Below are 25516 nucleotides of genomic sequence, written 5' to 3'. Positions count from 1 at the left end.
ATACAAAAATTAGCCGGCGTGATGGCGGGTGCTTATAATCCCAGCTACTCAGGGGGCTGAGGCAGGAGAATCGCTTGAACCTGGGAGGCGGAGGTTGCAGTGAGCCGAGATGGCGCCACTGCACTCCAGCCTGGGTGACAAGAGCGAAACTCTGCCTCAAAAAAATAAATAGAATGAAATGAAATTCACCTAAGGAGAGAAGGGAGAGGCACTGAACATATTGTGAAGAAAAGAACAGAAGGGGTTGTAACTGTTGTTCTATTTGGAATCTGACTAAGATAGGAGCCTGAGGTCCTTCCCTGGGAAACAATGGCAAATATGAGCTCAGCTTCTCACAGGTCATGAGGTATCTTCCATCAGTCTCAGGTGGGGCTCGCCCGGAAGCCTGAGACCGGATTTGGTTGCAGTGGCTTACTGGGGAGGTGATTCCTTGGAAACATCAACAAGAGAGAGAGGTGAGGCAGGGAAACCCAGGAAAGTTAGATTATGGAACAGGTTACCTTGTGAGCAACTGAGGCTCCATGCTGCTGCAGTTGTCTGGGAGACAGTGAGAACACGCCTGAGTGTTATCTGTCCTGGGGGCAAGGGACCCCCATCTGTTATCCACTAAGGGCATCTCCTGGACTGGAGAACGATCCTCCAGTATTTCTGGCCCACCCGGCTTACAGGCAGAGAAAGAGCCCTCAGACAGATGACCACAGCTGTTGCCGAGGGACACCATTGGCAGGTACTGCAACAGCAGGTGCTCAGGGGATGCTGTCAGCATCTGCTACACACTCCGGTACCTCCTGCACTCCTCCATGACCTCCTACAACCCCCAGCTTACAGATGAGAAAACTGAGGCTCATAGGGGCTAATGGCCAGCATCATGAGCTTAGTGAGGACTGAGAGTTGTGTCTGTTTTGTTCACTCTTTATCCCCAACCCCTATAGCAGCACCTGGCACAGAGTAAGCCCTTGATAAATATTCAGTGAAGGAAAGTCATTCAGGGAGTGTGACTTGGTTGAGTCAAGACTTGAACTGGGATCTTCTACCCCAAAGCACTGGTCCTTCCGCCGCATGGTGAGAACATACCAGTGTCTACAGCCAGCGCAGTATGTGGCTTGGAGTAGGTGCCTAAAACAGTTGTTTAATTAATTAATTAATTCTTCTATTCTCTATCTTTATGTTCCTTCTTTCCCTCCCTTACTTAGAAATCAGAGAAAGAGAGAGAGAGAAATCAGAGAAAGGCAGGCCCCCATGGGCAGCAGCGGTAGGAACGCCCCCACAGGCGCACACCAGCCTACAGCCCCACCGCCACCCATGGGAGCCTTCTGTGAGAGAGAGCCTCTGTTCCACATGGCCCTGGAAAAATGAGGATTTGAACCAAAAATTCACACAGCTGCTACTCCTACAAAGACCTCACCCCAGAAGCCAAGTGCCCCTGTTCAAGGGAAGCTGGCCTCATTATGTGGAGGAGAATCGAGGACATTTAATTGAGATCAGAGACTTATTTGGCCCAGGCCTGGATACCCAAGAACCTCGCATAGTCATACTGCAGGGGGCTGCTGGAATTGGGAAGTCAACACTGGCCAGGCAGGTGAAGGAAGCCTGGGGGAGAGGCCAGCTGTATGGGGAACGCTTCCAGCATGTCTTCTACTTCAGCTGCAGAGAGCTGGCCCAGTCCAAGGTGGTGAGTCTCGCTGAGCTCATCGGAAAAGACTGGACAGTCACTCAGGCTCCCATTAGACAGATCCTGTCTATGCCAGAGCGGCTGCTCTTCATCCTCGATGGTGTAGATGAGCCAGGATGGGTCTTGCAGGAGCCGAGTTCCGAGCTCTGTCTGCACTGGAGCCAGCCGCAGCAGGCGGATGCACTGCTGGGCAGTTTGCTGGGGAAAACCATACTTCCCGAGGCATCCTTCCTGATCACGGCTCGGACCACAGCTCTGCAGAACCTCATTCCTTCTTTAGAGCAGGCACGTTGGGTAGAGGTCCTGGGGTTCTCTGAGTCCAGCAGGAAGGAATATTTCTACAAATATTTCACAGATGAAAGGCAAGCAATTAGAGCCTTTAGGTTGGTCAAATCAAACAAAGAGCTCTGGGCCCTGTGTCTCGTGCCCTGGGTGTCCTGGCTGGCCTGCGCTTGCCTGATGCAGCAGATGAAGCGGAAGGAAAAACTCACACTGACTTCCAAGACCACCACAACCCTCTGTCTGCATTACCTTTCCCAGGCTCTCCAAGCTCAGCCATTGGGACCCCAACTCAGAGACCTCTGCTCTCTGGCTGCTGAGGGCATCTGGCAAAAAAAGACCCTTTTCAGTCCAGATGACCTCAGGAAGCATGGGTTAGATGGGGCCGTCATCTCCACCCTCTTGAAGATGGGTATTCTTCAAGAGCACCCCATCCCTCTGAGCTACAGCTTCATTCACCTCTGTTTCCAGGAGTTCTTTGCAGCAATGTCCTATGCCTTGGAGAATAAGAAGGGGAAAGGTAAACATTCTAATTGCATCATAGATTTGGAAAAGTTGCTAGAAGCATATGGAACACATGGCCTGTTTGGGGCATCAACCACACGTTTCCTATTGGGCCTGTTAAGTGATGAGGGGGAGAGAGAGATGGAGAACATCTTTCACTGCCAGCTGTCTCAGGGGAGGAACCTGATGCGGTGGGTCCCGTCCCTGCAGCTGCTGCTGCAGCCACACTCTCTGGAGTCCCTCCACTGCTTGTACGAGACTCGGAACAAAACGTTCCTGACACGAGTGATGGCCCATTTCGAAGAAATGGGCATGTGTGTAGAAACAGACATGGAGCTCCTAGTGTCCACTTTCTGCATTAAATTCAGCCGCCACGTGAAGAAGCTTCAACTGATTGAGGGCAGGCAGCACAGATCAACATGGAGCCCCACCATGGTAGTCCTGTGAGTACCCAAACCACCCATGTCTGCAGCTCCTCTGTCGGTCCATAAGCCCGAGTGACCTGAGCACCGGAGGCATGCTCACTGAGCCTGGCCGGGGGCGGGGGTGGCTAAAGGATCAGGATCGCCAGTGACTTCTAACTGCCCAATCTGACCACCATGCTCTGTCTACCTAAGCTCCTCTGCAGTGCCTGGCTGTGGGGCCGGCCCTGCTTGCTTCTGGAGAGGCCACTGGGCCCGCCATGTCTGCCACCTCTCCTCCTACCCTTAGAATGACCGTCCACCTTCTCTCCTGGACGTGTTCCCACCTTCCTGCTGACCTTAGCTACCCCCACACTCCCCAAGGATCAGGCAGCCCCTGTACCCCTGCTCCTCTCTCTGGGCATGCATTCTCTCGGAGAAATTGCTCCTCCAGCTGCTTCAGGAACCCTTTCAATGACAACAACATTGGCCCTGAGATCTTCCCCATCAGCTCTCAAAAAGAGTTTCCTATTTTTCCCTGCACAACTGACTTCATAATTATTTGTGACTGTGGTGCCACCGTTGCCCCAGGCACTCAACCTGAAACCCACTCTCTGGCTGTGCAAGAATAGCTTCCTCTAACCATTCTCCAGCCCAGCAGCACTGAGAACTTCCCCATCCCGGTTCCCCAACCTCTGTCGCGGTATCGATCACATGATATTGGTATGTCTATGTCCTGCTTTAGATGATTCATTCCATAAGTATTTATTAAGCACTGATTCTATGCCAGGCCCTACAGATCACAGATTAAAAAGCACAATACCTGCCTTAAGGAGCTCAAAAAATAGGGGAGAAGGCAAACATTCATTTAATGACAACAGAGTGTGATGCCTACAACAGTAGAGGTATGGACAAGGTGCTGTGGTGGCCCAAGGAAGGGAGTGATCACACGAGTGGATAATAAAGATTCTCAGAGGAAGAAATGTTTGATGTGGGTCTTCATATTTATATTTTTAAAACTTTTTCTCACATAAAATTCATGTTCATTATAGGAAAAAAAAGATATATAGGCTGGGTGAAGTGGCTCACACCTGTAATTCCAGCACTTTGGGAGGCTGAAGCAGGAGGATCACTTGAGGCCAGGAGTTCGAGACCAGCCTGGCCAACTTGGCAAAACCCCATCTCTCCTAAAAAATACAAAAATTATCTGGGCATGGTGGCACACGCCTGTAATCCCAGCTATTAGGGAGACTGAGGCATGAGAATCACTTGAATCTGGGAGACGGAGTTTGCAATGAGCCAAGATCGCGATACTGAACTCCAACCTGGGCAACAGAGCCAGACTCTGTCTCAAAAAACAAACAAAAAAAGATATGTAGATAAGCAAAAAGATGAAAAGTAGTATCAACAAGAATTCCATCATTCTGGAATGACCATCATTAAAAATTGGCTGGGTATGGTGGCTCACACCTGTAATCCCAGCACTTTGGGAGGCCGAGGCAGGTGGATCACCTGAGCTCAGGAGTTCGAGACCAGCCTGGCCAACGTGTTGAAACCCCGTCTCTACTAAAAATACATAAATTAGCCAAGAATGGTGTCAGGCGCCTGTAATCCCAGCTGCTCAGGAGGCTGAGGCAGGAGAATCACTTGACAGGTCAAGGGCAGAGGTTGCAGTGAGCTGAGATTGTGCCACTTCACTCCAGCCTAGGAAAAAGAACAAAACTCAGTCTCCAAAAAAAAAAAAAAAAAAAATAGTGTCAATTGTAAGAACCCCAGTCTTTTTTCTGTGCACATGTGTATGGTGAAATCGAACCATATTGTACATTTTATTTTATAGTCAATTTTATTTTCTTTATATATCAAGGCGATCTTCTTGTGAGTGGGTGTGGGGTATTTTTTTGGTTTGTTGTTGTCTGAGACAGAGTCTCGCTCTGTCCCCTAGGCTGGAGTGCAGTGGTGCAATCACAGCTCACTGCAGCCTGGACCACTCGAGTTTAAGGGATCCTCTTACCTCAGCCCCCCTAGGAGCTGAGACTATAGGAGCATCCCAACATGCAGCGATAATTTTTGTATATTTTTGTGTAGAGATGCGATTTCACTATGTTGACCAAGCTGGTCTCAAACTCCTGGGCTCAAGCAATCTGCTCACCTTGACCTCCCAAAGTGCTGGGATCATAGACGTGAGCCACCATGCCCAGCCCTTCATATACGTGTGTGTGTGTGTGTGTGTGTGTGTGTGGAGAGAGAGAGAGAGACAGAGACAAACAGAGTCTCACTCTGTCACCAGGCTGGCGTGTGGTGGCACGATCTCTGCTCACTGCAACCTCTGCCTCCCGGGTTCAAGCAATTCTCATGCCTCAGCCTCCAGAGTAGCTGGGATTACAGGCACGCACCACCACACCCAGCTAATTTTTTTGTCTTTTTAGTAGAAACGGGGTTTCACCATGTTGGTCAGGTTGGTCTTGAACTCCTGACCTCATATGATCCTCCTGCCTCAGCCTCCCAAAGTGCTGGGATCACAGGTGAGCCACCATGCCAGCCCTTTATATATTTTTAAGTAGTCTGATACAACACCATTTTGAATGACCACATGCTATTCCATGGGGAAAGTGCCATGGCTGATTTGACCATTCTCCTGTTCTTGGCCATTTTAAGCTGTTTCTAGTTGTCCATAGTTATAAATGTGAGATAGGCTTTAAAGGACCTGGATACAGGTACTGCAAGTAGCAGTGGACAGATGGGAAATCTTCAAAGCAGTGGACAGATGGGAGCAGCTAGAGGCAGCTAGAGGCAGAGGCCAGATGGTGGCTGGCCGGGGGATGGGGGCTGGGATAGGCAAAGGGAACCAAGAACACCAGGCCATTGGGATGGGCGGGAGCAAGTGGAGCCTTAAGAGAACGCCATAGGAAAGTCAGAGGCTTCAGCCGCAAGTGGGAGGAGAAATTTTCAAGGAACTGAATCGGCTAGGCAAGGCAGAGAGAAGAATAAGGAGGCTACTATAAAAAAACAAAGTTCAGGAAGAAAGGGTGGAGGTTGGCCAAGGGCTGTGTGAAGGAAGAGGAGAACCAACCAGAGATATTAAAGAAATGAAGATGGCAAGATGGGAGCTTCCAGGTATTTGGCATGTGATTAAGCATTGTGCATTTTCAAGTATAAATTTTTAGTTTTTTTTCAGTCACCTTGATTAAGGATGGCAAATGCCAATGGAAATAAAAAATTTAAAATGTACTTTTCAAGTTTCACAAAACTAAGTAAATGTAAAAGAAATTCAAATAAGCTTTCATTTATGGCTTTTTCTCATGTGTGTGTGTCTGTGTGTGTGTGTGTGTGTGTGTGTGTGTTTGTGAGATGGGATCTCACTATGTCTCCCAGGAATAGTGCAGTGGCATGACCATACCTCACTGCAACCTTGGCCTCCCAGGTTCAAGCCATTCTCCTGCCTCAGCCTCCTGAGTAGCTGGGACTACAGGTGCACACCACCACGTTGCCTAATTTTTTTTATTTTTTGTAGAAACAGGATCTTACTATGTTGCCCAGGCTGGTCTTAAACTCCTGGGCTCAATCGATCCTTCTGCCTCTACCTCCTCAAGTACTGGGATTACAGGCAAGAGCACTGCACTCAGCTGGCTTTTTTTATATGTTTGTAGTACTCATACTTCCACAGTTATTAAAACTTAAAACTGCTCTAGGACTTTTGGGATACTCTGTAGTAGCTTTTAATTCTCACATACCCCTCTGCAGCAGGTGCTATTGCTGTCCTCTTTTTGCAGCGGAGGAGATGGAGTGAGGGACAGAGAAGCAGAGCCCACATGCAGGCAGCTCCTTGCCTCTGCTTCTTGCCCCCACGTGGCTCTGCAGACTTAGGGAGAAAGATGAATTAAGGTTGGGGACTTGTTGAGATAAATTAAGGTTGGGGACTTGTTGGGACAAATTAGATCAAAGAATTACTGGGATGTCGAGGTGGGGATATCCGACCAGAAAATAGAAAACTCAGTCTGAAACTTGGAATAGAGCTTTGAGTAGTTGAAGCCTTGGAGGTAGATGAGGTCACTAAAGTAGTGTGTGAAAACAGATTAAATGGGTGGAAATCCCATGAGTCGGAGTCTAACACCCTCAGACAAAGCCCATCATCCCCTCCCCTCAGGCTGCAAATATTCTCTCCTAGGGCACTCCCCACAGCCATCTCTCTCCTGCAGACCCTCTTGTTATCTTGGGAAGGGGATAGGGTCCCATGTGAGCCAACCTGGACAGCAGTGCATATGATCATATACAGTCTTCCATCACAACATCATCCTCAGGCCATCTGTCCCAGGCTCTGCTCCTGCCTCCCGTCTTCTTTCCTGGGCACTGGGACTCCAGAATGTCTGTGCCAAAGGAACACAGGTGTGTCTGCATCAAAGGGAGGAAGCCTGTCAATTTTTTTAGGTAAAATTTTTTTTCTTATCTGCAGTGCCCAGCACAGAGGCCAGGCCCTATGCTGAGCAGTGCAGATTAAAAGAAAAAAAAAAGACAAATGTCTGTCCCTGCCCTCAAGGAACTCCCAGACTGAGGCAGAAACAGACACATGGGATGAACACTTCAGTGTGCTATGGTAAGGGCTGTAGAATGAGGAGCCACATGGAGGAGAGGGACCTAGCCCTGGGTGACAGAGACAGACAGGCAGGGAGGCTGGTCAGTACTGGAGATGGCACTACCCACTGTGGCCTGGTGCTCAGGGGAACAAAGCCCAACTGTGTTGTGCAGGGCTGGGCACCTCAAACTCCTGCCAGACACATCACATCTCCCCTGTCCTTCTCTCTCCCCGTCAGGTTCAGGTGGGCCCCAGTCACAGACGCCTATTGGCAGATTCTCTTCTCCGTCCTCAAGGTCACCAGAAACCTGAAGGAGCTGGACCTAAGTGGAAACTCGCTGAGCCGCTCTGCAGTGAAGAGTCTTTGTAAGACCCTGAGATGCCCTCGCTGCCTCCTGGAGACCCTGCGGTGAGTCTGGCCTGGATTCTGTTCTGAAGCAGGGATGGGGAAGAGATCCAAAGCAGAAGCTGAGTCTGGGCTGAGGGATTTGTCTTTGTATATATCAAATATTCATCAAGGCCCTCTCTGGCCGGGGTGACTTTAGTAAACAAACACAGAGAGGGTTTTTTGTTCATAAAAAAAAAACATTCCTTCATGAAGTGAGGTTTGAGGGAGGTCCGAAGAATACAGAGGATTTAACTAAGTGAAGCAGGAAGGAAAAAGTTCCAGGAAAAGAGAATAGCATGTACAAAGGCTCTGTGCAGAAGGCAGGAGGAGGCAGTCAAGAAATTGAAAGCAGGCCAGTGTGGTTGGAGGGCAGATAGCAAAGGGATGAGATAAGGCTACAGATACCAGCAGGAACCAGACTATGCAAGGCTTGTGCGCCATGTTGGATTTGGATCTTTTTCTGATGGTGTGGAATTTTAAGCAGAAGGTTGACAAGATCAGTACATTTTCAAAATAGAAACTGGCTGCAACATGAAAAATGGATTGGAAGAGTGCAAAAGTAGAGGCTGGGAAACCAATTAGTAAGAAAATTGCAGTAGTCCCTGCAAAGATGGTAATAGTTTGGACTAAGGAAAATTATAGTACTTTTAAATGTAACAGACAGTCATAGCTTGGACTATGGTATTGGCAATGGATATGGAACAAAGTGGCTAGATGTAAGAGAACTATAAAAGTAAAATCAACTGGGCTCAGTAATGGATTGAATTTAGGAAAAAAAGGAAGAGGAAGATATCAAGGATGATTTTAGGTTTCTGACCAAAGCAACTCATGGGATAGTGGCGTCTTCATTAAGATGGGGAATACTAAAAGAAAAGCGATTGGGGGGTGGAGTGTCATGAGTGTGATCTCGTGCTTGCTGGTTTCAAGATCCTTTCAAGGTATCCAACTGGACCTGCCAAATAGGTATCAAATAAAGCTCTATCCAAAGATAAGATTGCCCCATAAAACAAATCTCAACAAATCTGCAAGGACTGAAATCATACAAAGTATATTTTCTGACCGTGATAAAATGAAATTTGAAATCAACAACAGAAAGTTGAGGAGTTCATAAATACACTGAAATTTAAAAACACACTCCTAAATAACCAAGGGTCAAAGAAGAAATCACAAAGGAAATTAGAAAACACTTTGAGAGGGATGAAAACAAAATCACAACATGCCAAAATGTATTGGATGCAGCTAATGCAGTGCTTAAAGGGAAGTTTATAGTTATAAATGCCTCTATTTAAAATTTTTAAAAAAAAGGAAAGATAGAGCCAGACATGATGGCCCATGCCTGTAATCCCAAAGCTTTGGAAGGCCAAGGCAGGACGATTGCCTTAGGCCAGGAGTTTGAGACCAGCCTGGGCAACATAGAGAGAGACTCTGTCTCTACAAAAACATAAAATAAAAAATTAGTTGGGAATGATGATGTGTGCCTGTTGTCATAACTACTTAGGAGGCTGAGACGGGAGGCTCACTTGAGCCCAGGAGTTCAACACTGCAGTGAGCTGTGATTATGCCACTGCACTTCAAGCTGGGTAACAGAGACAGACCTTATCTCTAAAAAAATTACTCAAAATTTTTTTAATTAATGAAAAAAAGAAAAGATACCACTACACACTTAACAGAATGGCCAAAATCCAAAACACTGACAACACCAAATGCTGGCGAGGATGTGGAAAAACAGGAACTCTCATTCATTGTTGGTGGGAATTCAAAATGAGACAGCTCCTTTGGAATACAGTCTAGCAGTTTTCTACAAAACAAAATATGCTTTTACCATAGGATCCAGCAATCGCATTCCTTGATATTTACCAAAATGAGTTGAATACCTCTGTCCACACAAAAACCTGCACATGAATGCTTATGGCAGCTTTGTTCATCATTGCCAAAACTTGGAAGCAAGCTGCCCTTCAGAAAGTGAATGGACTCATAAATTGTGGTACAAACAGACAATGGACTATTATTCAGTGCTAAAAAGAAATAAGCTATCAAGCTACAAAAAGATATGGAGAAACTTTAAATGCATGTTACTAGAAGAAGCCAATCTAAAAAGGCTACATGCTGTATGATTCCAACTATATGACATTCTGGAAGAGGCAAAAACAAAGAGATAGTAAGATAGTAAAAAGATTAGTGGTTTCCAGGGCTTGGGGGAAGGGAGGAATTAATAGAGCACAGAAGAGTTTTAGGGCAGTGAAACTATTCTATATACTATAATCGTTCATATGTATTATTTTACAGCAATCAAAATCCATAGAATGTACACCACTAAGAGTGACCCCTAATGTAAACTATGGATTTTGGGTGATGATGTGTCCATGTCAGTTTATCAATTGTAACAAATGTCACCACAATGTACTAGTGTGGTACAGCATGTCAGTAGTGGGAAAGATTGTATGCGGGATGCGGGGACAGGGAGTATATGGGAACTCGCTGTACTTTTTGCTCAATTTTACTGTGAACCTAAAACTACTCTAAAAAATAAAGTCTATTGAAGAAGAAAAAAAAGAAGAAGCAGAGAAATCTCAAATCAGTAACCTAAACTTACACTTTAAGAATTTGTTTTCCTTAGGTCTTTCATGTCAGTAAAGAAATTTGTTTAAAAAGCAAACAAAACCAAAAGCAAGCAGGGGCAAAGAAATAATAAAGACTAGAGTAGAGATAAATGAAACAGAGAATAGAAAACAATACAGAAAACCAATGAAACTAAAAGTTAGTTCTTTAAAAATACCAACAAAATTTGACACCTTTTAGCTAGACTAACTAAAATGTAAGAAGATTCAGATTACTAAAATCAGAAATAAAAGATGGGATATCACAATTGAACTTACAGAAATAAAAGGATTATAAGTGAATGTTATGAAATATTGTAAGCCAACAAATTAGATAACCCAGATGAAATGGGCCAACTTCCGGAAAGATATGAATACCTAAACTGACTTAAGAATAAATACAAAATCTTAACAGACTTATAACAAATACAGATATTGAATCGGTAAGTTAAAAACTTTCTATGAAACAAAGCCCAGGCCCAGATGGCTTTACTAGTGAATTCTACCAAATATTTAAAGAAGAATTAACACTTATCTTTTCAAACTCTTCCAAAAATAGCAGAAAAGAGAACACGTGCCAATTTGTTCTATGAGACCAATATTACCCTGATACCAAAATTAGACTAAGATAACCAAAAGCATCACAAGAGAAAAAAAAATCTACAGGCCAACATCCTTTATGAATATATATGCAAAATTACATAACAAAATACTGGCAACATATAAAAAGGATTGTAGACCATGACCAAATGGGATTTATCCCAAGAATGCAAATTGGGTTTAACCTAGGAAAATTGATCAATGTAATGCAAGATGTTAATAGAATAAAGAACACAAACCAATGATTATCTCAAAGACACAAAAAAGCATTTGACAACCCCTCAACACCTTTTCACATTGAAAACACTCAACAAACTAGAAATAAAAGGGAACTTATCAACCTGATAAAAAGTTGTTACCAGTGAAAAACCCACAGCTAACATTATACTTAATGGTGGATGACTGAGTGCTTTCCCCCTAAGATTAGGAATAAGACAAAGATGTCTGTTCTTGCCGTTTCTATTCAACATTGTACTCAAGGTTCCATCCAGAGCAATTAGGCAAGAAAATGAAATTAACAGCTTCCAGATTGAAAAGAAAGTAATTAAACTATCATTTGCAGGTGACATGACATTGTATGTAGAAAATCCTAAGGAACCTACAAATATTAAAATTAGGGCCAGGCATGGTGGCTCATGCCCTGTAATCCCAAGACTTTGGGAGGCTGAGGTGGGTGGATCGCTTGAGTTCCAGAGTTCAAGACCAGCCTGGGCAACATGGCAAAACCGTGTCTCTACCAAAACTACAAAATATTAGCCGGGCGTGGTGGCACACGCCCACAGTCCCGGCTACTCAGGAGGCTGAGGTGGGAGAATCGCTTCAGCCTGGTAGGCAGAGGTAGCAGTGACCTGAGATTGTGCCACTGCACTCCAACCTGGGTGACAAAGGGAGACCCTGTTGAAAAAGAAAAAAAAAAAAAAAAAAAAAACTAAAGATTTCAGCAAGGTTTCAGGAAACAAGATCAATATACAAAAATTAGTTGTACTGCTATACACTAGCAATGAACAATCCAAAAATTAAATTAGGAAAACAATAAATTTAACAAAAGAAAACTTGTATACAGGGAACTACAAAAAATAGTTGAAAGAAATTATGTAAGACCTAAACAAATGAAAAGATGTCCTGTGTTCATAGATTGGAAGACTTGATATTATTAAAATGACAGTACCCCCCAAACTGATCTATAGATTCAACACAATCCTAGCAGAATCCCAGCTGCCATTTTTGCAGAAATGGACAAGCTGATTCTAAAATTCACGGGCAAAAATAAGATTGCATGTCAAGCCTGGGGAACACCCCACCCCAGTATTTAATGGCCAAAGAAGAGCCAAGAAACAAGCCTGAGAAGGAGGGGCCACATAGATGAAAGGGACACCAGGAGAGAGAGGTGTCATGGAACCCAACAGAGCAGAGGGTCTCAAGGAGGTCAGCAGGGACTACTGCTGCTGGGAGGTCAAGTAAGATAAGGACTGAAATTTGTCCATTGGATTAGTGATAGGAAAGTCATGAATAACCTCAGCAGAAGTAGCTTACGTGGCATGAAGAGGCCAGAATGCAGACTGGCGTGTATTAAAGAGGTAGAAAGAGGTAAAAAATGAGACCACAAATATACTTTCTTCAAAGACTTTGATAGTGAAAAGGAGGAAAGCACTAAAGCAGAGGGGATGGTGGGCTGAGTAAATGTGTGTGTCTGTCCATCTGCTTACTTGCGTTTAAGAAGGAAAAGATCTCAGTTTGAGAATCAGCGGAGGAGGAGTGATAAAAGACACAAGAAGGAGAAGGAGTCATTGATGGCTCTCTATCCTCAGAGGGAGGAGGGAGGAGAAAGATTGGCCTTGGAAGAGGGAGGAAATGTCTCCTTTACTGTAATAGGAGGGGAGATGAGGACAGGGAAGAGAGAAGTAGGAACATAGGTTTCACTCTGAGAAGCTGAGAGGTTCCCATCTGATGGCTTCATTTTCCTCTGAGAAATACGAATTGAGTTGTCTGCTAGGAGTGAGTGTGAGGGTTGAGGTGTTGGATGTTTGGAAAAGGCAAGATCTTCAAATGGCCATAGTAGAGTGTGAGATCTCTGCCTGTCAGGCATTGCTGTGGCCCATGTGAGGGCCATGGTCATGATTTAAGATGGCAGCCACCTACCCTGTTGCACAGGTGGGAGTTTGGGTGGAGAGTGGAAAGACAGCAGAATTCAGAGTTAGCCAGAGGAATGTGATGGAAGGTCAGAGGGTAAGAAATTCAGGATACTGCCAATGAAGGATCATGGAATCTAAGCTACATTCCAAGGAAATTGAAGAAAAGAAAGTGATAAGAGATTGAGAGAAAGGAGATTGCAAGAAAGGAAAGCAATCAAGAGATTGTTCATTGAAAGGAGTTACAGTGGGAGAAGTTGAGCAGGGAGAGTAAGGAGGCAAGCCCAGCTTCGTGTTGCGACTTTCTGTATCCTTATGAGGCTGCTCTACCCACTCCTAAGACCTATCCAAGGAGAACCACCAGAGTCCAGTAAAAACGCTTTTGAGTAGGACTAAGGAATCCTGGTTCTACCTCAAACTTCACACCCCAGTAGGAAGACACCAATCTTCAATGTACTCTTTTTACATTGGCATAAAATTTCACTATCTCAAACGCAAACACCTCCATATCTGTTAATTCCTTGGGCCTTCCAAAAAATACCCTGCAAAAATGGCAGAGCAGGGACAATTATCTCCATTTTCCATATATAAAGAAATGGGCTGGGGAAAGACATTCCCCGGAGCCAGACACACACAGGTTCAAATCTTGCCTCTAACGGTTACAGATTGAAAACTATGGGTAGGTTTCTTTAGCAAGTTTCAGTTTACTCATTAATAACATGGATTCACCATGTCTGTTGCACAAGGTGGCTGCAAAGTCAAAGGAGATCATGTATGCTATGTACTTAGGACATGTATGCTATGTACTTAGGGTCATGTATGCTATGTACTTAGGGTCATGTATGCTATGTACTTAGGGTCATGTATGCTATGTACTTAGGGTCATGTATGCTATGTACTTAGGGTCATGTATGCTATGTACTTAGGACATGTATGCTATGTACTTAGGGTCATGTATGCTATGTACTTAGGGTCATGTATGCTATGTACTTAGGGTCATGTATGCTATGTACTTAGGGTCATGTATGCTATGTACTTAGGATCATGTATGCTATGTACTTAGGATCATGTATGCTATGTACTTAGGGTCATGTATGCTATGTACTTAGGACATGTATGCTATGTACTTAGGGTCATGTATGCTATGTACTTAGGATCATGTATGCTATGTACTTAGGGTCATGTATGCTATGTACTTAGGACATGTATGCTATGTACTTAGGGTCATGTATGCTATGTACTTAGGATCATGTATGCTATGTACTTAGTGCCTAAGTTGTCCTAAGAGGCTCAGAGAAATTAACGACTTGCTAAATTCACATAGTTAGCAGTGGGAGAGCTGGACACAACTCAGTGAGGGCATGACCCAGCACCAACACCTACCTCCTCTGTATCAGGTAAGCCGGGGCCTGATTAATTCTGGCTCACTGTGGGTAGCACCATAAAAAGAAAGAAAATCTGGATCAGGCAAATGTGAATATTTCCCACAATAAAAACGTCTCCATATGGAAGAGCGCACAGCCTTTCACACACTTGGATGCCAGACTACCCAAGACCCACAAGCAAAGTCCTAACTATTGCATTTCTCTTTTTTTATTTACCTACATCTCATTTCCTCCCCCTCCTCGCCCCTGGTAACCACCATTTATTCTTTCTTTGTATGTATTTTGCTTTTTTAATATTTCACCCACAAGTGAGACCATGTAGTGTTTTTCTTTCTATGTCTGGCTTATTTTACTTTTGGATTTATCTTGAAATACATTGAATAAGTTGGTGTCAAGAATTCTGGAGTTTTTTCACTAATGGCCTGTAAAATGGAGCACATTACGCAGACAAAGGAGAAATTGGTGGGAGTGGGGTTGGAGAGCTCAAAAAAGGAATGCCGGAAAGAGCAAGGTCAGGGGACAGACCAGACAGAGGGTGTGGAATCGAAGACACGTGAGGGTGGACCCTTGGCCTCCTCTGGGACAGAAGAGAAAGGACTGTGTGATGACACAGGCAGCTGAGGACGGAGAGGTGGAGGGACATTGAGGGTTTTGGTTTCCACAGCAGCAGCATCCTTTAAGCACTAACCTTCTGCTAGGGGCTTCCCTAAGAACATGGCATACATGATCTCCTTGGATCTTTGCAGACACCTGGTACAATAGACATGGCAGATCCATGATATTGATGAGTGAACTGAAACTTGGTAAAGACATCTGCCATAGTCTTCAACTTGTAACTGACAGAGGCAAGATTTGAACCCATCTCTGTCTAGCCCCAAAGCCTGTGCCCTTCACCTGCCCACTGGGGTCACTGCTGCCCGGGGTCAGATGGCCTCAGCCTCCCCACAGAGGTCCAATACCAAGTGTCTTCACTGGGGCTTGGGAGTGGGTAGGATTGGGGGAGGGAAGTCCACACAGCACAGCTTGTAATGGTAAGTTGTTTAAAAATGAGTAAAGCCCCAAGAGAGGCACATTTGTTTATACTGAGATGAGTCCTGGGGGGCAGGAACATGCCCAGTGAAAATGAGCTTGTCAACAAGCAGGAAATCAGATAAGCCAGGTGGCTAGAACCGACCACCCAGGGAGAGAGTGGGCTGGCAGGAGACAGCCATCTGGGAAGGAGGCCCTCAGCTGTGAGATGCCAACCACAGGCAGTGAGCACAGAGCCACATCTGTCAGCTGCATCTGGACTTTCTTGGGCCACACTCTACAGCTCAGGGTTGGAAGCAGAGAAGGAAGACAGTGATTGTCCAGGGAGACATTACCAAGGGCCTGGTGCACTCTAAAATGCGAAGTGCTCTACAATGCCACATACTGAGTCATGTCATGTGTGTGTCTGTGTGTATGTGTCTCTGTGTCTGTGTGTGTCTGTGTGTGTGTGTCTGTGTGTGTCTGTGTGTCTGTGTGTGTCTGTGTCTGTGTCTGTGTGTGTGTATGTGTGTCTGTGTGTGTGTGTGTGTCTGTGTCTGTGTGTGTGTCTGTATGTGTGTCTGTGTGTCTGTGTGTGTCAAAGTGTGTGTATCTGTGTTTGTGTCTGTGTGTGCGTGTGTCTGTGTGTGTGTGTGTCTGTATGCGTCTGTGTGTGTGTGTGTCTGTGTGTCTATGTGTAAGAGAGACAGGGGGAATTGGGGTTTCACTCTGTCACCCAAGCTGGAGTGCAGTGGTGTGATCATGACTCAATGCAGCCTCAAACTCCTGGACACAAGCCATCCTCCCACCTTGGCCTCGAAAAGTGTGGAGATTACAGGCAGGAGTCACCACACCTTGCCAGGATGTGTGTTTAATACAGCTGACCTTAAATTCCTGGCTGGATAGGAAAGTCCAGAAGGAAGCCAGAGAAAAACAAAGGGGAAAAGTAGGCTTATGAGAGCAAGGAAAGACAGAGATTTTTGGAGGGGATGGAGAGAGTGGTATTTGAGTCCAACCAGGAGAAGGATAACCAGGCCCCACCTTCAGCCTCCTTCCTTCTCACACACAGCCGCTCCCATAATCATATCAGATGGCCGCTCCCGCAGTGCCTGCCAACCCTGCGTCTGCAGCTCCAGACCCAAACCCAACACCCTCCTCTGAGATGTCCCAGAGGCTCCTGAAATTCAGCATATTCTTACCTAGACTCTCCTCCCTAACTAAAAACAAACTGTTCCTCCTCTCAGAACCAACTGCATCATTTTCAGGACCCAATACAAAATGAAAATGCAGTGTCCTAGCTCAAAAGTCAGGATGAAAGTGCTGTTAAAGATACTACGATACAGAGCTTTTTCTTTCTTCCATAGTTTCTCTCTCAACCTATCACAGTGTATTTTATTTGCTATTTAACAATGCATTCCCTTGGGCACTGGGACACTAGCAGTGTTTGTCCAGACCCTCAAAGGTGCTCGGAGGCCTCTCCACAGCTCAGCATGTGCACATGGCCCACTAGATGCAGGGTGCCTCTCCCACAAGTCACCAGACCCAGGCACCATGCCCCAGAGTGGGTAAAATGTCAAGCCAGACATCTCTCCTTCCCATGGGCCACACCCCAGCCTAAAGCAGATGGGAGACCCTCCAGGGTATTGCCAGGATGCATTAGGTATCTAGATCAGTGGTGGGGTAGATTTGCCCCCGCCAAATCACCAAATGTGCCATGATGCTGCCAGCCCACATCGAGAAAGGCTGCCAGCTGCCCTACCCCAAGATGCCCCACCCCAACCTACCCATGCCTGATCCAGACCCCCACCAGAGATAAAGGGTGGCAATAATCACTGGGCTGAGGTTGAGTGGGGGCCCCACAACACTCAAATACAGGATGAACAAGAACTATTTCCCCTAGAGGAAGGGAGGGAGGTGGCAGGAGATGGCATCACCTATGAGCTGAGGCTCCATGGTCCCATCAGACTTCACCTACAAAACACAAATTTAAAGACAAAATTATTAAGAAATTCAAGATGGCCACCACAGAGCATTTAATACCCCCCAATCTAGAAGGGTCCTTCTCACACCCCTGCCAGTTCCAGGTCCTTCTGAGCACGGGGTCCTGTGCAACCACCCTGGTTGTACACCAGTGAAACTGACACTCTTCTCACATCTACTTTCTCAGTAAGTGACAGCAGTTTCTACTCTGAATCCAACCTAGAGGCCTCCCTGGACTCCACTGAGTGCCACAGGGTCTGCTCCAAACATCTCCCGAAGTCACTGCTCTGACAGTTGCTCATCTTCCCCCACAGACCCCTTGCCTCCTGCCTTTCCCCACCCAGCCACCTCCACTCCCTCAGGGATCTTGCTTTTTTTTTTTTTTTTTTTTTTTGAGACGGAGTCCCGCTCTGTCACCCAGGCTGGAGTGCAGTGGCATGATCTCAGCTCACTACAACCTCCCTCAGGGATCTTTCTAAAGCAATGCAGAGACCACATCACTGCTGTCCTCAGGAACTTTGATGGGCTCATCACTGCCACAGGGAAATAGGTCTAAACATCTTATAATGACATCCAAGACCTACTACTATCTTGATATTTTCTAGCTTTACCCTCAGACTTTCTCTCTACCTGGGTAGCCTTTATGCCAACATCACTATACTAACCGCGTGCTGTGATTTCACATCTGCCCTACCAGCCACGCGTGCCCCTGCCTCCACCCTCACCTCAGTGAACCACTCATTTAAGTTTCACCGTTTCCTCCCTGCCTTGGCAATCACTCATTCCTCTGCCTTCAGCTGCACCTGACTTGCCCCTCTTTTGAGGCTATTTCATTCATTTATTTACTACATACTTACTAAGCACCTACTGTATGCTAGACCCTGCTCTGGGCACAGGGATATGACTAGTAATGAAAATGGGGCTGGGCACGGTGGCTCATGCCTGTAATCCTAACACTTTGGGAGGCTGAGGTGGGTGGATCACCTGAGGTCAGGAGTTCAAGACCAGCCTGGCCAACATGGTGAAACCCTGTCTCTACTAAAAATACAAAAATTAGCCAGGCATGGTGGCAGGCGCCTGTAATCCCAGCTACTCAGGAGGCTGAGGCAGGAGAATCACTTGAACCCAGGGCGCGGAGGTTGCAGTAAGCCAAGATCACGCCACTGCACTCCAGCCTAGGTGAAAGAGCGAGACTCCATCTCACAGAAAGAAGGAAGGAAGGGAGGGAGGGAGGAAGGAAGGAGAGAGAAAGAAAGGAGGGAGGGAAGGAGGAAGGAAGGAGAAAGACGAAGGAAGGAAGGAAGGAGAGGGAGGGAGGGAGGAAGGAAGGAGAAAGACGAAGGAAGGAAGGAAGGAGAGGGAGGGAGGGAGGGAAATGGGCAAAATTCCTTCCTCAAGGAGCTTACATTCTAGTTGGGAGGGAGGACAAGAAGCCAGATAAGTAAGTAAAATATATTGTGAGTGACATGAGCTATAGAGAAAAGTAAAGCAGAAAGGAGCAGGGAGTCTGGGGGTGGGTGTGCAATTTTAAGCGGAGAGACGAGGCAAGATGTCACCAAAGCAACTTCCTTCTGAGCAAAGATCTGATGCAAGTGGAGGAGCAAACCATGAGGTGTCAGCACCAGAAGATTGTTCCAGGCAGAAGAAGCAGCAGAAACAGCAGGTGCAGAGGCCTTAGGTGGAACTGTGCCTGGGGTGTGGAAGGAAGAGAGAGAAGGGCAGTGAGGATGGACCTAAAAGAGATTAGAGATGAGGACAGAGATGTTGAAGATCCAAGTCCCCAGGGCCCTGTAGACCAGGAAAAGGACCGTGAATTGTATTCTGAGTAATGTGGGAAAACATTGGAGGGTTTTAATCAAAAAGGATCAAAAAACTAACTATTATGTGTTTCTATGTCTATCCCCAAGAACCATGTGCATTTCTGGGGCCTGGGAGGGTTTTCTAGACCTCTGCCTGGCCCACAGGCCTGGTGCATAGTAGGTGATTAATGGCTGCTTATGGGTGTTTGTTGAATCAACAGGTGAGTAACCTCAAGACTGTGGGTGTGTGTCTTCCACAGGTTGGCTGGCTGTGGCCTCATAGCTGAGGACTGCAAGGACCTTGCTTCTGGGCTGAGAGCCAACTGGACCCTGACCAAGCTGGACCTGAGCTTCAATGTGCTCACAGATGCTGGAGCCAAACACCTTTGCCAGAGACTGAGACAGCCGAGCTGCAAGCTACAGCGACTGCAGTAATTGTTCTTGGTGGGCAGGAGGAGGTGGAGGGAACTGCCTGCCACCATGAGGCAGGCGGAGGGTAACAGCAGAGAGAAGGTGAGACCTGCTTTGTGGGAGTGGGAGGAGCCTGCAGGATCTCAGCCAGGCAGTAGAGGCTCAGGAGGAAGCTCATCCACCCTTGGACAGAGGGAGGGGGCCTCCAGGCTCCAAATACAGCAAGAGAAGCCAAGTCGAGTCAAGGGACATGAATGCAAGGTGGGGACAGGGGGCAGAATTTGTGGCCATTTTCACAGACTGCCACAGAGGATGATGATAATAGTGCCCACTTCATAGAGCTATGAGGATTGCAGCAGTGTTTTTCTATTCTTCTCCTGTTCCCACCAGCTGTGATCTGCCTAGTAACAGGTCCTCTTACTTGGCATGGGGTTCTGCCATGGAGAGCTGAAATCACTGGTGTCCACTTAATTCGATTTTCTATCTCATCCGAGGGGACAGAGCCATCCCCCCGCCACCACCATGTAGAAACAAGTGCAGGCGCCCTGGCTCACGCCTGTCATCCCAGCACTTTGGGAGGTCGAGGCAGGCAGATCACTTGAGGTCAGGAGTTCGAGACCAGCCTGGCCAACATGGTGAAACCTTGTCTCTACTAAAACTACAAAAAGTAGCCAGGCATGATGGTGGGCACCTGTAATCCCAGCTACTCAGGGAGCCTGAGGCAGGAGAATTGCTTGAACACAGAAGGTGGGCGTGGCAGTGAGCTGAAATCACATCATTACACTCCAGCCTGGGCAACAGAGCGAGACTCCTTCTCAAAAAAGAAAAGAAACAAGAGTGCATAGTTCCCTCTCCCTGGTCCTGCTGGGCCTCCTCCCTTGATGCACAAAGTTATACACACCCCTCTGTGCACCCGCTCAGGGGGCTGCCTTCAGGGTCTTCTTTTGTTTCTGCCCAAGCCCTGAAATATCCTCGTTTACACCTTGCGAGATCCTTGTTCACACATCACACATCCCTTCCTTCTTCCCAAGGCCAAACCTCTCCCCTTCCCAAGGCTATTGCCTGCTTCCCCATTCAGTAATCCTGATCAGAGTTGATGGGAAGGGGAGACAACGAGGATCCCCTCCTAATATCAGGGGTCGGCAATCCCTGGTCGGCTAGGAAGTCGGTAACACTTGTCAGATTTAATCCTCGCTACATCTACAGAAGACAAGATTGGGTCTCGCAGAGATTCATTATTTTCCCAAGGCCACATAGCCAGGAAGTAGCTGCACCAGGATTTGAAGCCAGGTCTGACCTCAAAGCCTGGTTTTCCATTTTCCCAGTCCCCTCTCTTAGCGAAGGCCCTATAATGCTTTGTGACATTTACAAGCTTGGACTGCAGCTGGGTCTGAGCAGACCCAGCTGGGAGAGCCAACAGTTCAAGAAGCAGGGCTGAGACCCCAAGAGCAGAGGATCCCCAGACAGGGGATCCCCCAGAGAGAGCCTACATATATACAACATACAGCAGGTACATAGCCCTTTTCTGGCATAAATGGTACCACAGCACAAACTCTGCCCTGCACTTTGCTTTATCCGTTAAAATATATCTTGGAGATGGTCCCACATCAGTACGTACAAAGTCACGTCATTCTTTTTAATCACAGCATGGAATTTCACTACATGGACTTACCATCATGTTTTTATCCATCGCCTGTTATGAGCAGCCAGATTGTCTCCAGTGTTTGCTGTAAACAGGGCAGCAGTTAACATCCCCCAATGCGTCCTGAGACCCAGCATATTATCTGTAGCTTAACTTCCGAAAAATAGAACTGCTGGGAAAAGGGTATGTTGCTAATTTTGCCCTCTAAAAAGGCCCTACTGGCCGGGCACGGTGGCTCACCCCTGTAATCCCAGCACTTTGGGAGGCCTGGGACACAGAGCGAGAACTCGTCTCAAAAGAAAAAGGAAAGAGAAAACAGTTAGACCCAGGTGTACAAGTGGGACATTGAGTAAGTTACTCATCAATGTGGACAGAGTGAGGGGACTGGATCAATGTGAATCACACAGGATTGAGAAAGGGTGGGTGCCAGCATCCTGAGGGGGTTCCGTGGCTGCAAGAGGAAAGTGAAAGTCTCTCAGGTTACTGCAAGCCAGGAAAGTTTGTATCTTCTCTGCATGTCATCCCAGACCCTCAAAAGGCCACAGATGCTAGGAAGGAAGTTCAGACCCTAGTTACCCTGAAGAGCGAGCCCTCAGGACAATGACCTGGGCTGGTGTGTATCTTTCCTGCAGGCTGGTCAGCTGTGGCGTCACGTCTGACTGCTGCCAGGACCTGGCCTCTGTGCTTAGTGCCAGCCCCATCCTGAAGGAGCTAGACTTGCAGCAGAACAACCTGGATGACGCTGGCGTGCGACTGCTCTGTGAGGGGCTCAGGCATCCTGCCTGCAAACTCATACGCCTGGGGTAAGGCCCTGTGAGTCCCTTCTGGGCAGAAGGAAGAGGGTTGGGGGGGTATCGGACAGGGGATGGAAAAAGGACTGATAAATGCATAGTCAACCCAAGTTTCTTACCAGCTGTACCACTTACACTGTGTGACTTGGACAAGTCGCCGAATTCTCTGGGACTCTGTTTCCTCGTCTGTGGAATGGGAGTATCATACCAACTTCATGGATTGTAATGAAATAAAATGTATATAAAAACAAGGACAGTCAGGGCGTGGTGGCTCACGCCTGTAATCCCAGCACTTTGGGAGGCCGAGGCGGGTGGATCACTTATGGTCAGGAGTTTGAGACCAGCCTGGCCAACATGGTGAAACCCCATCTCTACTAAAAATATAAAAATTAGTTGGGTGTGGTGGTGTTCACCTGTAATCCCAGCTACCTGGGGGGAGAATCACTTGAACCTGGGAGGCGAAGGTTGCAGTGAGCTTAGATCACAGCACTGCACTCCATCCTGGGCGACAGAGTGAGACTCAGTCTCAAAAATTAATTAATTAATTAATTAAACAAATAAAATAAAAACAGGGACAGTGCTGGGAAGAGAGTCGGGCATGATCAAATGGTAACTATTACTGAGGCTGCATGCTCTAGGGGACTCTCAGTTTCCCCTCACTCCAGGGCAGCGCTTCATTCATTCATTTACTCATTCATTCATTTACTGAGTGCCTCCCATGTGTAAGCATCAGACCAGGCGCTGGGGTACAACAGTGAGCAAACAGACATGGGCCCTGCCCTCCTGAAGCTTCCACTCTAGTGGGGAAGAGATGGACATTGGTCACCTATAAATGCACAGGTCTATATTTATGAGCTCTGTGGAGTGCTATGAAAGGGAAGTACAGGGTATTATGAGAATGTAATATTGGGGGAGGATGGGATTTGATCGAAGGGCCAGGGAGGACTTCCCTGAGACAGCAACGTCAGGCTGAAGTCTGAAGGAGGAATAGGTACCCAGGCCAAGTTGGGGAGAGTATTCCAGGCCAAGGGATGGTGTGGGGAAAGGCCCGGAACAAAGAGGCACTTGAGCCCCGGAGAGCTGAAAGACCCTGAGCGGCTGGAGTGCAGTGAGCCCCCAGCCCTCATTTCCCATCCCGTAGGCCCCAGAGATTCTTGCCCTTCCCCGAGGAGCCACCCCCACACTATCTCTGGGCCACTTCCGCTCCCCTCCACCTCCCTGGGAGCAAGCCCATAAGTGGCTTCTGTCTTGACACTTGCCTACGGCTCCTGCCAGGGGCCCTGCCACGTCTCAGGGAGCAGACAGGGGCTCCAAACCTCCACATCCAGAGCCTTCTCAGAGGGGGTCCGGGAAGCCTGGGCCTCGGGCTTTCCTCAGCCAGGCCTCCCAAACCTAAAGAAGTGGTCAAGGCAGAATAACAGAAATAAATAGTCCACATTTGGGTTCTCCTGTAGCTGACACTGGCTATCTACAACCATGGGAACTCCATCCCAAGGGGGCAGCAACTTTGCACCCCAGTCTGCTGCTCCCCACTGAGTATTTTTGGCTATCACTACCTCCCTTATGCTGAAGAGCCTTTCCCTAGAGCTTGGCCATGGCAGGCAGATGTGACTTCAGGCCCCAGCTCAACATTTACCTGTCAAACCTGGGCTGCTTCCGAGGGGGTTTGCTCTCTAGAGTCCCGAGTAGGTTTCCACCTCCTTCCCTCCTGGAGCCGGGACTTAGTTGAGAAGAATAACCTTCTACTTCAAGGGCTGCGCTCCTTCCCAGGGGCAGAACAGCTCTAACAGCAGTAGGGGAATGAATGCAGAGCCCTTCGCAGAAGACGGTCTTTTCACCTCCTCCTTGTCTGGGCCTCAGAACAGGCAGGGCAGGATTGATTCATCCTATGTGGTAGATGGAGGACACAGAGACCCAGAGAAGACAATCAGCATCTCACATCTGGCAGAAACCCCAGACCACAAGGCCTGGGAGGATGGAACCAGGACTGTCTCTTCCCAGCAAAACTTCCGACCACTGGGAAGAAAATCCCAGGACCCAGGCCTGAGGTGGTCATTTTCAGGCCATGGGGAAATGCCTGGCAGCCGGCTGCAGAGACAGCCTCTGCCAGTGAGAACCACCTCACCCAAGGCCACATCTCCTTCCTGGGGAGGCCCACATCCGATGACTGGCCAATGTTGGGGTAGAAAGGCCCAGCCCCTCAACCCAACTCCTTTAAACAGCTCTAAAGGATCATCTCCCAGAGTCGGCTGAGGCCTCCATGGAGACTGCCTCACAGCCCACGTCTCCCCGATTCCCTCCCTTCCCTTGCCCTAGTGTTGACCCAAGAACACACCCTAATGAATCTCCTCACTGTACCCTCCTCCTCAGAGCCCGGCTCCCAGGGAACCCACCCTGTGGCCGCTGCTTCAGAAGGTGGCAGGTCCCGGGATTCTGGACCCTGGGGACCTGGGGACCACATGGGGGATCCCAGGAGGACCCGGCTCCCTTTGTGCTTTCAGGCTGGACCAGACGACTCTGAGCGATGAGATGAGGCAGGAGCTGAGGGCCCTGGAGCAGGAGAAGCCTCAGCTGCTCATCTTCAGCAGACGGTAAGGGGGGACCCAGAACTCCCTCTGGCTGACCCAGGCCCAGGGCTGAGCAGGAGACAGGGAAAGAGCCGTGGGGTGAGAGACAAACACAGCCAGGGAGAAACCCAGACACCGCAGCAGCCAGAGTGAGGTGCGCTTGTCAGTGCAAATAGAGTCAAATCCCCCCCTGCTTCAACTCTTACGTTAGACAAACAAGGAGAGGAAAACATGAAAAAGTAAGTGGGCTAAAAAATTAGCCAGGCATGGTGGCGGGTGCCTGTGGTCCCAGCTACTCAAGAGGCTGAGGCATGAGAATAACTTGAACCCGGGAGGTGGAGGCTGCAGCGAGCCAAGATCACGCCACTGCACTCCAGTCTGGGTGACAGAGCAAGAATGCATCTCAAAAAAAAGCCGGGCATGGTGGCTTACGCCTGTAATCCCAGCACTTTGGGAGGCCGAGGCAGGTGGATTATGAGGTTAGGAAATCAAGACCAGCCTACCAACATGGTGAAACCCTGTCTCTACTAAAAATACAAAAATTAGCTGGGTGTGGTGACACGCGCCTGCAATCCCAGCTACTTGGGAGGCTGAGGCTGGAGAATCACTTGAACCCAGGAGACAGAGGTTGCAGTGAGCCAAGATCGCACCATTGCACTCCAGCCTGGGTGACAGAGCAAGACAACATCTCAAAAAGAAAAAAAAGAACAAGAAAAAGTCAGTGGGTGGGTGAGCCAGCGAATCCCCTGGACCCAGCACAGCATGATACCAAATGGCCTCTAGTCCAGGAATC

The 25516-nt window shown here is 47.6% G+C and overlaps 1 protein-coding gene and 1 long non-coding RNA gene across 5 annotated transcripts in view; one reads left to right on the top strand and one right to left on the bottom strand.

The window, feature by feature from the left end:
* The window catches only part of NLRP1 (NLR family pyrin domain containing 1), a 259485-nt gene that overhangs the window by 210457 nt on the left and 23512 nt on the right, over positions 1–25516 (top strand). For both annotated transcript variants that reach the window (XM_063717976.1, XM_063717977.1), the window contains exons 6-10: positions 1194–2898; positions 7665–7835; positions 19573–19743; positions 21998–22168; positions 24658–24747. In XM_063717976.1, the coding sequence (XP_063574046.1) occupies positions 1194–2898; positions 7665–7835; positions 19573–19743; positions 21998–22168; positions 24658–24747 (2308 nt within the window). The remainder of the gene's footprint in view (positions 1–1193; positions 2899–7664; positions 7836–19572; positions 19744–21997; positions 22169–24657; positions 24748–25516) is intronic.
* LOC129051192 (uncharacterized) lies at positions 1874–24725 on the bottom strand. 3 transcript variants are annotated; one of them, XR_008515261.2, is made up of 8 exons: positions 24550–24725; positions 23793–24042; positions 21396–21450; positions 17468–17504; positions 14524–14567; positions 7100–7245; positions 6588–6715; positions 1874–2010 (listed from the first exon to the last, which is right to left on the bottom strand). It is a non-coding gene; the product is annotated as an uncharacterized LOC129051192 (long non-coding RNA). The 3 variants fall into 3 exon arrangements; XR_010137915.1 differs by having other exon boundaries at positions 7100–7220; XR_008515262.2 differs by lacking the exons at positions 23793–24042; positions 24550–24725 and adding an exon at positions 22292–22380.

This window comes from Pongo abelii, chromosome 19 (genome assembly GCF_028885655.2).
Source record: "Pongo abelii isolate AG06213 chromosome 19, NHGRI_mPonAbe1-v2.0_pri, whole genome shotgun sequence".
Taxonomy (NCBI): domain Eukaryota; kingdom Metazoa; phylum Chordata; class Mammalia; order Primates; family Hominidae; genus Pongo; species Pongo abelii.
The sequence above is the reverse complement of the archived record's forward strand: the minus strand, read 5'-3'. Positions and strand labels throughout refer to the sequence as shown.